At 48.5% G+C, this 14,385-nt stretch overlaps 1 protein-coding gene across 14 annotated transcripts in view; it reads left to right on the top strand.

Moving 5' to 3' along the window:
* DLC1 (DLC1 Rho GTPase activating protein) overlaps nt 1-6,665 on the top strand; it is a 360,572-nt gene extending 353,907 nt beyond the window's left edge. For 13 of the 14 annotated variants that reach the window (XM_036459000.2, XM_036459001.2, XM_045588923.1 and 10 more), the window contains 4 exons: nt 116-334; nt 1,684-1,901; nt 3,143-3,316; nt 4,353-6,665. In XM_036459000.2, the coding sequence (XP_036314893.1) occupies nt 116-334; nt 1,684-1,901; nt 3,143-3,316; nt 4,353-4,473 (732 nt within the window). In that variant the 3' untranslated portion in view covers nt 4,474-6,665. The remainder of the gene's footprint in view (nt 1-115; nt 335-1,683; nt 1,902-3,142; nt 3,317-4,352) is intronic. The other variant, XM_045588917.1, reaches the window with a different exon arrangement.
* Nucleotides 6,666-14,385: the final 7,720 nt, after the last annotated feature.

The raw sequence follows: 14,385 nt of genomic DNA, 5'->3' as shown, positions 1-14,385 counted from the left end.
CCTTGACCGGAATCGAACCCAGGACTCCCCAGTCCACAGGCTGGGGTATTCTATCCACGGAGCCAAACCGGCGAGGGCATCCCCCAACCTCCTTTCGGTCTCGTGTCCCTCGCAGGTTCCTGAGGAAATGAGCCGATGCCGCAACTCCTACACCGAGCAAGAGCTGAAGCCGCTCACGCTCGAGGCGCTGGGACGCCTCTGCGCCGACGAGTCCGCCGACTACCGGCACTTCCTGCAGGACTGCATGGACAGCCTGTTCAAGGAGGTCAAAGACAAGTTCAAAGGCTGGGTCAGCTGCTCCACGTCCGAGCAGGCCGAGCTGTCCTATAAGAAGGTAGGTCGTCCCTCTGTCGTCAGCCAGTGGAGTTCCAGGGGTCAGGCCTTGGGCTCCTTAGGGACGAGACCCTGTTGCCCGCACAGCTCTGCGTGGGGACCTGGCACCCGTCCCCTCTCCTGCAGAGCTGGGCGGCCAGGGGAGATTCACACCCCCGGGTGAGAGCGGGAGCCAGCCCAGCGAGGAATACCTGTCAGAGGAATCAGACAGCTGATGCAGTATCACACCAGAGTGCCCCGGAGTGTTTTACCAGGGTGTGGGGCTGAGGCCTTGCAGAGCAGCTTGGGTTTTTCCATTGCTTGGTCAGAGTCCCCTTGCACACTCCACTCTACTCTTTTTTTTTTTTAAGTCTTTTGTTTATTGTCAAAATTTAAACCAACAGTTGTGATTTATACTTCATACCATAAACTACTGGCCCAGTGTATGAAATTCGTGCATGAGGAACGGTTCCCTCAGCCCAGTCTACACCTTTTCCAATTGGGGACGCCTTGGGGAATCTCTGACCAGCAGACGGACATCCCTCTTGCAATCTGGGACTCTTGGCTTCTAACTGCTCACCTACCTGCCTGCCTGATTGCCCTTAACTGCCCTCCCCTGCCAGCCTGATCTCACCCCCAACTGCCCTCCCCTCTTGGCCTGATCTCACCCCCTGCTGGCCTGATCTTGCCCCCAACTACCCTCCCCTGCTGGCCTGGTTGCCCCCCCCCCCCCCCCAACTGCTCTTCCCTGCCAGCCTGATCTCACCCCCAGCTTCCCTCCCTGCTGGCCTAATCACCCCTAACCCCCTGCCGGCCTGATCTTTTTTTTATTTTTTATTTTATTTTAACAGGTTTTATTTATTTATTTATTTCTCTCCCCCCCATAGTCGGGCCTGGTTAGTACTTGGATGGGAGTCCACTCTACTCTTGGCCTTTTGAAGAGCAGAGAGCTGTCAGGGGAGAAATAGATTTGCTGGGACTGCACGCCTGTGAGGGTGGGCACACGTTGGGTGGCTCAGCCCGGTAGGCCCACCACAGGTGTTTGTTGACACTGTCTCCACCACAAAGAAATAAACCAGGAGGGCAGTCCAGATGGCCATGCGGACTTGGGTGCAAATAAAGGGTCCTCCTTGATTGCACTGACCCTGATAGGGGTTCCAGGGGAACATGGGACCGTCTGAACCCGAGGTGACCCCAGCGGATCTGTCCACGTCTGGCCTAACTCTCGGGGATGGCAGCCTGTGAAAGCCATAGGCGGTCGTTAGCCTCCACACGGATGACCGTGCGTGCACCGGGCTAGCGAGTCGCCTTCCCAGTCCGGGTGTGTGCGTGCGAGTTGTCTCGGCCCTGAAAGGCGCGTGCTCTCTCCAGGTGAGCGAAGGGCCCCCTCTGAGGCTTTGGCGGTCGACCATCGAAGTCCCCGCGACGCCCGAGGAGGTCTTGAAGCGCCTTCTGAAAGAGCAGCACCTCTGGGACGTAGACCTGTTGGACTCCAAAGTGATCGAGATCCTGGACAGCCAGACTGAGATCTACCAGTACGTCCAGAACAGCATGGCGCCCCATCCCGCTCGGGACTACGTCGTTCTGAGGTGAGAGCTTCTCAGTTGATCGTGTGTGTTTAATGTTTTTTTGTGGGGTTTTTTGTTTGTTTGTTTGTTTGTTTGTTCGCTTGCTTTTTAAATATATTGTATTGATTTTACACAGAGAGGAATTGAGAGGGACAGAGAGTTAGAAACGTCGATGAGAGAGAAACATTGACCAGCTGCCTCCTGCACACCCCCTACTGGGGATGTGCCCGCAACCAAGTACGGGCCCTTGATTGAAATCGAACCCGGGACCTTTCAGTCCACAGGCCGACGCTCTATCCACTGAACCAAACCGGTTTCGGCTGTTTCATGTTTTTTAATTGATATCAGAGAGAGGGAGAGAGAGATAGGCACGTCCACAATGAGGGAGACGCACCGATCGGCTGCCTCTTACACACGCCCTACTGAGGATTGAGCCCGCATCCCGGTTTTGTGCCCTGAGCGGGAATTGAACCCTGGCCTCCTGCTTCATGGGTTCGATACTCAACTACTGAGCCACACTGGCCGGGCCCAAATTGGTAATGGTGGCCAGGGTGAGCCGGTGGGTCGCTGAATAAGATGGTAAAACTACTCCCAATAGAACGAATGCCTCCCTGAAGTTGTTGAGCCTTTGCAAATATGAAAAATAGACCTGCTTTTATCCCAGGAGCGTGTCCATCCTGAAGTGGTTTGGCCTCTTTTTGGACTTGAGCTCAGAGAGAGAGGCACACTCCATTGGATGCGCATCCTGGTGGCAGACGCTTCCCCCTTTTAGGGTGGCTGTTCTTGTTGGAAGCAGCTGACGGATGCCCACGCCAGGAAATAACATCCTGGGGTTCCCAGGGGGTGGCTGCTGAGGCCGATTTATGTCTAATTCGTAATTCTCTGGAAACATGATTGGGAGAGGATTCCAAGAATCTTTGAGGAACTGTCGCATCCTTAGTCCAGAACTTTTCCAACAGAGCAGCCTTCGTCCGGATGCTCTCTCTCTCCGGCAGCTGGGGGATGTCGGGATGGTGTTCGGTCACACTTCGGACCGGTCGGTTCTCTCTGAAAGAGCTGGCCGTGTGAGCGGGTGCGCCTCCTGGAGATGTGGCTCTGGACGGAGCTCTCGCACCCTGGCTCAGCACACCGTTCCCGCAGGGCGGGCCACACAGCACGGCCACCGAGCCCGGCCGGCCTTCAGTGTCTCTGGGAGTGAGGCCCCATCTGGCTTCCAGGAAGTTGTATTTATTTTTTTCCCTTCTCTGGTTTTGTCTCCACAGGACATGGAGGACTAACTTGCCCAAGGGGGCGTGTGCCCTTCTACTCACGTCCGTGGATCACGACCGGGCACCAGTGGTGGGGGTGAGGGTCAACGTGCTCCTGTCCCGGTATCTGATCGAGCCCTGCGGGTCAGGGAAATCCAAACTCACCTACATGTGCAGGGCTGACTTACGGTATGTCCTGGTCCTGGGGTTTTTTTTTTGGGGGGGGGGGGGGGGGCAGGGATTTGACATGGTGAGGGTGACGGAGAAGACGGAGACTTTGGGCCTGGTGCAGAGAGTGGCTGAAATGAGTGCCCAGTGCATCTCGGTTACACCAGGAAGCGTGGTGCTGAAGGAACACGTTTGTGTTTCTTGACCTCTGGGGACCACGGCCTGCTTCCGGTCCTTTAGTTTAGAAAATAGAGCGCTAAAGTCATGTGGATATGGTGCCTCTGCCGTGAATGTAAATAGCCACCGGAAATACGAGTTTGAACGAGCAAGCAAGGTTTTCCCATCTGACAGTCAAAGGTGTCTGAATCATGGGGCATGCCCTTTTAGTAATTAGCCAGGCCTGTCTATTCTTTGCCACAGATCAGTGGGTATTAGTATCAGAAAAGTAGTGCAATGCAGCATAACAGACAAAACACGAAGCTCTACGAATTCCGTCCCCAGTGGCTCTCGAGTTCCATAAAGTCTCGTTGGAAGTCTTTATGTCTCAGCACTTCCAGGGCACCCGTGTGCTCTATTTTTGTTAACTCGCCGCAGCTCTCCCTAAACAGCTTTTTTTTTTTTTTTTAACATTATTTCTTTTTATATATATTTTATTGATATTTTACAGAGAGAAAGAGAGAGGGAGAGAGAGTTAGAAATGTCGATGAGAGAGAAACATCCATCAGCTGCCTCCTGCATACCCCCCACTGGGGATGTGCCCACAACCAAGGTACATGCCCTAGACTGGAATTGAACCCGGGACCTTTCAGTCCGCAGGCCAACGCTCTATCCACTGAGCCAAACTGGTCTCGGCTCCCTAAACAGTTGTACTCCATCTGTAGTTTCTTGGTAAACTTACCGGTTCTGAGTGTGTGATGGCGAGGCCAGGAGATTGCCCTGGAACAGGAAGAGCAACCTGTCCTTACACACGTTGCTGAGCAGGAAATGGAAGTGTATCTGCAACTCCCTTCGGCTGCTTTCCCGCTGGAATAATCCGTCCGCTTTTCCTCTGTTCCAGGGGCCACATGCCAGAGTGGTACACGAAATCTTTCGGACATTTGTGCGCAGCCGAGGTTGTCAAGATCCGAGACTCGTTCTCCCACCAGCACGCCGAAAGCAAGGACACCAAGTCCAGGTGATCGCCAAGGCAGCGCCCCGGTGTCCTCCTCCCCACCTTCCGGGCCTGGGTCCCCAGAGCGCCCCCTCGCTGTCCTTGGAAGCACGGGTTCTGCGTCTCATCCTGAAACAGAACTGCAAGTTGGAGCATAGGAATATTCGACTGTAGGGATTTGATACATTTTTCAAAGCTGCTTCCTATTGGTTTAAGGTCTGTGTTCTATAGATCTTGACTGGAATATAGATGACTGCAAAAAAAAATGCACTCTTACGCGAGTTGCTTCTGAGAAGCAAACCTATAAATACCTTACAGAAGATGATGAAGATACCTTCATTCTCTTGTGATCTTGGTGTATGTTGTACCCATGTCATTGTGTTGGCAGCGTGTGGCGGGGCTGGCGTATCCACTGGAATAGTTGGTACTCTTTGACAGGTTTTCTCACTGAGATGAGCGAAGACAAGGTTTGCACAGAGAGAGACGTGTGTGTATGTTTGTTGCTGGTCGAATGGCACCGATGTGGACGTTGGGACACAGTGTCTGGCACACTGAGATGCCTCCAAGAAGGATGTTGATGATCAGGTTCGGTTTAGCCTGGAATAGCTGACTACCCATGGGTCCACCCAGAAACTTAAAAGGGAACTCTCTTATTTTGAGGGGACAGGCAGCCTATCCTTGTCCTTTTTTTTTTTTTTTTTTTCCTTGAGTTTTTAAACAGACTCCTCCATCAACTTCTTCTTTACCTACAAAAGGATTGTAGTGAATGTACTCGCATTTCCCGTTTCAAACACAGTTTCTCTCTAGACCTGATTGCACAAGTTGTTTGTAGGTTATTAACAGCATTTTGAAAGCTGAACAGGTTTATTAATTTCATTTGCCTTTAACAGCAAATAGAATTTCTGCCTTTTTTTTTTTTTTTTTTTTTTTTTTTTTTTTTTTTTCTTCTTCTTCTTCTTCTTTTTCTCTTGTTGTTTTTTGGTTGTTTTGTTTTGGTGGGGGTTTTTTCTTTTTTGTTTGTTTGTTTTGCTTTGCTTTTTCTATCCTTTTCCTTTATAATGATGTCCTTGGAATATCTTTTCATGGTAATGGCAAACAGGTATCACAGGAAAAAAGCAAGATCCCAGCACAGTTCTGGAAGGGTGGTCTTTATACAGGTTTTACTGTAATGGGAAAGGTCGGCTTCAGAGACAGTATTAGTGAATTTATTTAGTGTGGGTCAAAGTGAGTAATGTGTGAATGAGAGTTGCAAGAAGGATTTTTATTTTGTTATAATTTAGTTACCATTGTCAGTGTTATTTCTTTGAAGAATTGGTGGGGACAGACTAGAGTGTTAAAAATTTGAGTATTTTTGGATATCAGTGTTTTTTCATGAAGATATACTTGTATATTCCATTTTAATGGCTTTCAGATTTGTAAGATTGTATGTTGTATATACCATTCTATTAAGACACGTGTACACAGGTCCACTGTGCTTTCAAACATAGATTAAGCATGATAAAGATTATTATTTAAAATATACTTGTATTTATACCTCAGATATTCTTTTGGGTTTTGTACCTCAAGGCTGTTTTTGTTCCCCCGCCCCCCCAATGTAAATACACGTACATGAATACAGTCTAAGAGAAAAAGTAAATAAGAGAAGAGGTTTATAATGTGCCCTGTATCTGTACAGAATATAATCAGTAAGTGCACTATTAAATGTTTAAGGGAAGAGTCTGGCCTGCTCTCCTCTGCAATGCATCCTCCTCCCCCCCACCCTGAAAACCACAGACTGCGAGGCGCATTGTTCTAGCACGTCATCCCAAGGCCAGACTGGAGCTGAGCCACACACATGAGCACCCAGGGAGCCCCGGAGAAGGTTCTGGAAGCCTGGAGATGCACTCCGGAGGCTGCTGGGAAACAATGCTGAGCAAGTTACAAGAACACAGATGCTCCTAAGCAAAGCCATGGTCACCGGTTCACCCCCCCACGATTTGGCTCTCCTGTTGAGAGGATTGCTTCCACATCTGACAAGAGGAGATGCCAAAGGCGGTGAACCTGGGCAAGGACTCTCACCCGGAGTGGTATCGCCACCACGTCCTAACGGTGACTCCTGGCTGAGATGGTGAGGTCTCCCGGAGGGCGGGCCTCTCCTCCTGCACATCTGTATTCCCCCGCAGCAGCTTTCCGTGTTTGTACTTGTAGGCACCTAATAAATTGGTAATTTGCTAAATGGGATTGATGGAACTCGCTTGTTATTTGGGAAGGAAGAGAACCAAGGATGCCACCTGTCTGAAGCCGCCCCCACTTTGGCTTATCACTGCCCTCTTTGAGATCGAAGAGACAGGGCATTGTTAAACCACCTGGGGTCTCGAAAGTTTAAACCTGCAAAGTTGCATAGATAACTGTAGAGAGATGCTACGGATACTGATTCTTTACACTTGAGTTTCTTTGAGATGGAATTTTTAGCCTGTCGCATTTCCCAGGTACGATGCGATAACTGATCTTAGAACTGAGGTTTGACAAATATTCACTTTGGGCATAGAAAAGGCCATGGTCGGCAAACTGCGGCTTGCGAGCCACATGTGGCTCTTTGGCCCCTTGAATGTGGCTCTTCCACAAAATACCACGGTCTGAGCAAGTCTACAAGAAGTTTAAGTTTAAAAAATTTGGCTCTTAAAAAGAAATTTTAATCATTGTACTGTTGATATTTGGCTCTGTTGATTAATGAGTTTGCCGACCACTGGAAAAGGGGAAAAAACCCAACTTCATTGTTAAATTTTGAAAAGACACCCCCAGACTGAAGGCTTTTTAAATTGACCTCTGCCTTCAGACCTGGTTTCCACAGGGCTATGTAAAATCAAAGTATCTTGGGCCTGAAATAACTAATACTTCCGTTGTTTGAACAGTTCTGAAGTGGAGTTTCTAACAGGCTTCCTGAGGTTGCAGGACCAGGCGGTAACTCATGGGCACCCAGGCAGATTTCCATGGCGGTGCAGGCACCGCCAATTCACTCACGCAAAGCAGTTAGTCAACACCTACTGTTCACCTGACACTCTGCTCCACGCTGAAGACACCTGTGTGCAAGGCAGACGTGGCCCTGCCTTCTCAGAGCTAAAATCTGCCCTCACAGGCACTAAATAAGTAATAATGCCACCTAGTGAACATTAGGACAGGCTTCTGTGTGCTGGGAGGGGTAGCTACAGTCCCAACAAAATTCAAGGTAATTGTTAAAGTATCCTGCCTACCAACTTGAAGGTGAAAAAAACTTGGAAAATTTCAAGAAAATGAAGCCTCTCAGTTGCCCACGAAGCATAGGCAGCCTCAGTCTAAGGAGAGGACGTGGCTTAGGGAAGTGGTGACAATGAAGGGACCCAGAGCTGGCCTGGCTGGGTGGCTCCATTAGAGCTTTGCCCCTCCACCAAAAAAGGCGATGGGGCGGTTCCCGGTCAGGTCAGGGCACATGCCCAGGTTGTGGGTTTGATCCCTGGTTTGCTCATGTGCAGGAAGCAACCAATCAATCAACGTCAATGTTTCTCTTCCTGTCTCTAAAATTAATAAAGTGAATTTTTCTTAAAATGACACCCAGAGCTGGAAGGAGCTGAGATTTCAGCCCAGGTCTGCTGCCTCAGACCATTTCCTGTTTACTGATCTTTTCCTAATTGAGAAGCAAATATCTCAGTAAAAGCCAGCCCAGCCCTAGCTGGTTTGGCTCTGTGGATAGAGTGTTGGCCTGTGGACCAAAAGGTCCCAGGTTCGATTCCTGTCAAGGGCACGTGTCTGGATTGCTTGCAGGCTCAATCCCTAGTAGGGGATGTGCAAGAGGCAGCCAATCAGTGATTCTCTCATCCTTGATGTTTCTCTCCCTCTCTGAATTCAATAAAAATAAATAGCCAATCCACATGGCCTCAGCATCAGAATCAAGGATTCTAGGGAAGCTCAGCCAATGTGGCTCAGTGGTTGAACATCGACCTATGAACCAGAGGTCAAGGTGCACACCCAGGCTGCTGGCTCTATCCTCAGCCGGGGTCATGCAGGAAGTAACTGATATATAAACATCATTGATGTTTCTATCTCCCTCACCCTGCCTCTCTGAAATAAAATATATATAAAAAGAATTCTAGGGAAATGAAGATCCACAGCAAAATGACATATTAGTTAAAAAGTTCTCAAAGTAATTAAATCGTGTCATCTCTTGCCAAAACCGGTTTGGCTCATTTGATTCTGGTCAAGGGCATGTACCTCTGTCGTGGGCACATCCCCAGTAGGGGGTGTGCAGGAGGCAGCTGATTGATGATTCTCTCTCATTGAAGTTTCTAGCTCTCTCTCCCTCTCCCTTCCTCTCTGTAAAAAAATCAATAAAATCTATTTTTTTTTTAAATATGAGGCCAAAGTTTTGTTTCAGGTCAATGGCTGAAAGAGCTCGGAGGTCTGTTTGCAAACTTAAGTATATGGTTTCAGGTCCATCAAGATCCACTGAGACCTCCCTGTGAGACAATAGGACATGGCTCTCCCCTGTGCAGCACGGAACAGTTAGCGGTGTGTGATTGCAGCCTTGCCGTCTCCCATGGCTCATGGGATCCAGGGGGACATTTAAAGTCATGTGCCTCTTGACGACCAGGATACGTGCTGAGAAATGTGTCCTCAGGTGACTTTGAGGTGCTTATGTCATAGCACCCCTTACATGCTGGATGCTACAGTCCCCTGTGACTGTCCTGTTATCGAGGCAGCGCAGTAGGTGTGCTTCCACCAGCACCTCCACAGACACATGACAGATGGTGCACCCTGAAGCTGGCTCTGTGTGTGTGTGTGTGTGTGTGTGTGTGTGTGAGTGATGCAGGCTTTGATTTCAAAGGCATCCACTCTCAGGAAGGCTACCTGGAATGGAATGCACACACTGCCATCCTCAGGACTGACAAGGAGCCCAGTCCGCCCCCTCCTTTGTTTTGGAGACCTTGACTGATAACTATTTGGGCTACTTGCTTTTCTCTTCCCTGTATTTAAAAAAAACAAAACAAAAAAAAACGTTTAAATATATATATATATATATATATATATATATATATATATATATATATATATCTTTATTGACTTAAGAAGAAGGGAAAGGGAGAGTGTTCCAACTCACCCTCAGGTGGGAACGTATGCCCAGGTGACTGGGGTCCCTCAGCCAGAGAACTGGACTTATACAGTTCTGATCTTATTCTGATTTTATTTTAAGTAAAAATTATTTGAAATGCCCACACTACTTAACTAAAATGACCGAGCATAAACTAAACTCAGAAACAAGAGTTAGAATGCATGAATCCCAAGGTTTATTTACCAGAGTCCTGGTGGTTTCCAGAAGCCCAGGCAGGTCACCTGGAGATCCGCGCCGACAGACACACACACTGGACAGGAGCGTGCCGCTGCAGGGTCTGGATCAGGAACGAGGCCTCAGAGGTTCGGCTCACAGGCAGAGTGACAGCTTCACTCCGGCAGAGTCTCACGCAGTATTTCGAACGGGGAGAAGAGAGTGGAGAGCACGTCGGGTGGAGGAGCCCTTTGTGGTCTCTGCCCAGTGCCTCTAGGTCCCTTCTTTTATGGCCATTTCTGGTGTTCCCTTGTTCCTTCGGGGTGCAACCAATGGATCTTCAGTGTGCCCAATCGGGCGCTCTCCAGGGACCTTTTGCCTCAGTTTCCAACTTTCCAGATAAACACTTGTTAGGGCATCCACACAGTTACAACTTTCCAGATAAGCACATGTTAGGACGTTCACCCAGTTAGAGGCTCAAAGTCAGCTTTAAAACTCAAGTTTTACAAAATAGATTCAAGTCACACTAAATGGAGTTACTTATACTAAGCCTAAAACACATTTCAAATAATTTCTTTTACTTAAAATAAAATCAGAATAAGATCAGAAATACACTTCACACTTAAACTATAAATCACTCATAAAAGTAAATGCTTTCATTCCTATTTTAAATCACACAAATTATTCTCACACTGTTTTAAATCCTTAAAATATAAGTCAAACATCACAATAATATAACTATAACAGAGAGAGAGAGAGACATCAATGATAAGAGATGATCACTGATGGGCTGCCTCCTACACACCTTCTAACTGGGGATCTAGCTCACAACCCAGGCATGTACCCCTTGACCAGAATCTGAACCGGGGACCCTTCCATCCATAGGCTGATGCTCTATCCATTGAGCTAAACCGGCTAGGGCTGTGCTTTAGGTTCTTGATCTTCTGTTTTAAATTCACCGGTAAGGAGTGAGCCCCGTCCCACTAGCCTGGACTCCAATCAAAGCAGATCCCCAGGCTCTCTCCCTCCACCTTCACCTCACTGTGCCCTGTAGGTGCCTGTGAACTCCACAGCCGTAAGTAATCCACTTGTTTCCTTTGAAGTCACCTGATCGTTCTTGCTGAAAAGCGCCTTGCAATGGCATTAAGGACCTCCAGGGTCCGGGGATTGTCACATTGGTTTAGGAGGGGAGGTCTGAGGGAAGCTCATGGCCCAGGCGAGTGCCCCAGGCCAGTGGTCGGTAAACTCCTTCTAGGGGTGTCGAACTCAATCAGAGAAGGGGCCAAAATCTAAAATCCAGCCTAGATCGCGGGCCAAATGGTTTACTGAACAGTCATAAACTGTCATTGTGATGGAAACGCAGCGGAGTGCAGTGATGACAGCGCGGTGCGGGCCACATTGCAAGGCCTGGCGGGACGGATTTGGCCCGCGGGCCTTGTGTTTGACACATGTACATAGTCAACAGAGCCAAATATCAACAGTACGATGATTGAAATTTCTTTGGAGAGCCAAATTTTTTTTAAACTTAAACTTCTTCTTTTTTTTTTTTTTTTTTTTTTTTTTTTTTTTGATTAAGCATGCTAGAATTTATTACAGATTCGAATCTGGACTCAAACCATGGCTGACACAGCAGCCGGTAAACACCCAGGTAAGAGCCCCGATGGAGGGGCAGTCCCTCCAGAGCGCTCACACAAAAACACAGACAGACACACACCTACCGTGGCCAGTCAGGCTCTTCGGAATGGGGGTCCCTCATGGTCCTGGCTGGGGATTCCAGTCATGATCCCCAAGGACCACCAGGGAGCCGAGTCCGATGCAATAAACAAAAGAGCCATCTCCATGCTAGCATGGGCTGTCCCACTCATGCCGGCAGCATGGCGCAAGAGCTAAACTTAAACTTCTTCTAACGCCACTTCTTCAAAATAGACTCGCTCAGGCCGTGTTATTTTGTGGAAGGGCCACACTCAAGGGCCAAAGAGCCGCATGTGGCTCGCAAGCCACAGTTTGCCGACCACAGCCCCAGGCTATCTAGCCCATAGCATCACTGAGCAACCGTAATCAAAGACCTATGACAGCTGTGATACCAACTAGGCGGTAGGTATTTTCAGCTCCATCTCAATCTTGGCTGGATCACTGCAATTGGTCACTGACTGAAATATCAAAGTCTGGACCCTATGCCGATGTTGAATGTGCTGCCAGGGCTGGGTGGTTTAGAGAGAGGATGACGTTCAGCACACTGTGCATGTGCCCTGCACACTAGGCTGGGCACTGAGCTGGTGGAGCGAGAGGGAGATATAGGCTGGAGGGGAGCCCAGAAGCCTTAAAGGTGCTTGTACACCCGGTGCTGGTTCTCTTCCGCCCCTCTCCATGGAAGCAGCCGGCAGGGGTACTCTTCCCTCCAATAAAGCCTGAGTGTGTCCTTCCATCCCGGTCTACCTTCTTATTTAATCTATCACCCCACCCACACACACCCCCAACCCCCGCCCTGCCTGTGCGGAGGCACACACTCACTTCCCTCCCCTTCCTCTCCCTTACTTAGATAAATGTAGATACACATATACCATGGTGTTAAAATTGCCTACAGTGTTCAGTAAAGTAACCTGCCAAACAGGCTTGTGACCTAGGCACAATGGGCTATCTCCGTGGTCGGCAAACTGCGGCTCACGAGCCACATGTGGCTCTTTGGCCCCTTGAGTGTGGCTCTTCCACAAAATACCACGGCCTGGGCGAGTCTATGTTGAAGAAGTGGCGTTAGAAGAAGTTTAAGGTTAAAAAATTTGGCTCTCCAAAGAAATGTTAATCGTTGTACTGTTGATATTTGGCTCTGTTGACTAATGAGTTTGCCGACCACTGGGCTATCCCATACGGTGGCCCTGTGTAGTAGGCTGGACCATCTGGGTCTGTGTAAGTACACTCACTCTACGATGTCTTTATTTTTTTTTTTTATATATATTTTCATTGATTTTATAGAGGAAGGGAGAGGGAGAGAGATAAAAACAACAATGATGAGAGAGAATTATTGATTGGCTGCCTCCTGCATGCCCCCTACTAGGGATCGAGCCCACAGCTCCTGGGACCCTTCAGTCTGCAGGCTGACGCTCTATCCACTGAGCAACACCGGCTAGGGCTCTACGATGTCTTTATGAGGTGCAAGGTTGTACTCGCACACTCTTTTTAACTTGCAACCCAGCACCAGAATCCTGTCCTGTGACTTCCTGCTCTCCCTGGTTATCCTTTCCCACCTCAACAATATCATGAAGGGCGGCTGAGGGATCTGTGAAGGCGCTTTGTAAAGGGAAGCCAAACGCTTTACCTCACCTGCCAGTGGAAGCTCCTGCTAATGATTCCAAAGCAGAAATCCTAAACAATGAGATAATCGCATGCATAGCACCTTGGTGTTCCATCAGGATGAAATTTGCCTGAGGAATTTAAATTCCACTTGCCTAAGGAATGCAAATTGCAAAAGACCTCAGAGAGCCCGTGGCGCTGGAAGCGCAGGTAGGTCCAAGCAGTTAGAATGAATTTGGGCCCATTCCCCAGGGGATGATCAATCCTTTGCAGACAGGGCGTTTGCTAAATCAAGTTGGCAGCAATTAGCCGCGGTGCATACACAGTTCCCATTAAGAGGAGTAGGTTGCCGGTCTGTGCTCACGGCCGCGGTGTTGACTCCTGCAGGATAAACACCTCTGCGGAGATCTTTCCATCTCATTGGACTCCCTAAAAAAGCGAGTTAGGGAGGGAAATGTGGCTCCTCAAAGGAGATTTTCATTTCTTTCTTCCTCTGTCTCATTAAGCTACAACAGGGTGGAAGCAAAAGTCTTACTTTCCTTGTGACTCTGAGACTGGCTCTTCTCAACCAGGATGGGTGACTTGTTCCCATCAGAAACAGTCTGAGTCACAAAGACATTGTGTCCACAGGCTTGGGAGGTTACGGGCGCTTTAGAAATGCAAATGTGTTTGGCTCTAGGCTGGGTGGACTTGTTGAGCAGCCATTTATTAAGCGTTATCGTGTGCCAGGAACCGGGATGTGTGCTTTACATACAGTTAATATCACATTTAAATTGTCTAGCAGCCCTTTGAGGGGAAACCTTTTTAGCCTCGTTATATAAGGACAAGGTTTGAAGAGGTAGGGAGATGTAAACAAATAAAGTAAGTATATAATATTTGCAAAGGAATGCAAAAAACTAGAGCGGCAGCTTGTGAGGACATTCTGCCCAATGGGCAGGGGCACCTCTGCCTGCTGGACAGCCCCACCAAGGTGGGTCTTGAGCACTTGACGTATGGCTGGTGTGGCAGAGGAGCCGAATGCTTAATTTTATTCCATTTTTATCCGTTTAAATGTAAATAGCTAACTGTAGCTAGTGGCTGCTGTATTTGTACAAGTTTTATTTCAAAGATAGAAGGGTATTTCCAAGCCATCCAAGTCCTATCTCTTTCCCACCTATATAATCTCTTTAGAAAAGAAGAAAGGGAGGGAGGGAGGGAGGGAGGAATGAAGAAAGGGAAAGGAAGAGAAGGAGGAAGGAAGGTGGTAAAAGTTTGTAAAAATCTAACTGACATCATTTCAGCTCAGATAACTCTCTCAGCATTCTACCAACTGCATGTGTCCCCCAGCCTATGGCCAGCCTCTGTGGTTCTTAAGCTAAGGTGACCAGGCGTCCCGCT

The sequence above is a fragment of the Pipistrellus kuhlii genome, unplaced genomic scaffold (assembly GCF_014108245.1).
Source record: "Pipistrellus kuhlii isolate mPipKuh1 unplaced genomic scaffold, mPipKuh1.p scaffold_m20_p_3, whole genome shotgun sequence".
NCBI classification, from domain to species: Eukaryota; Metazoa; Chordata; class Mammalia; order Chiroptera; family Vespertilionidae; genus Pipistrellus; species Pipistrellus kuhlii.
Note: the sequence above shows the minus strand (reverse complement) of the source record. Positions and strands in the feature narration are given on the sequence as shown.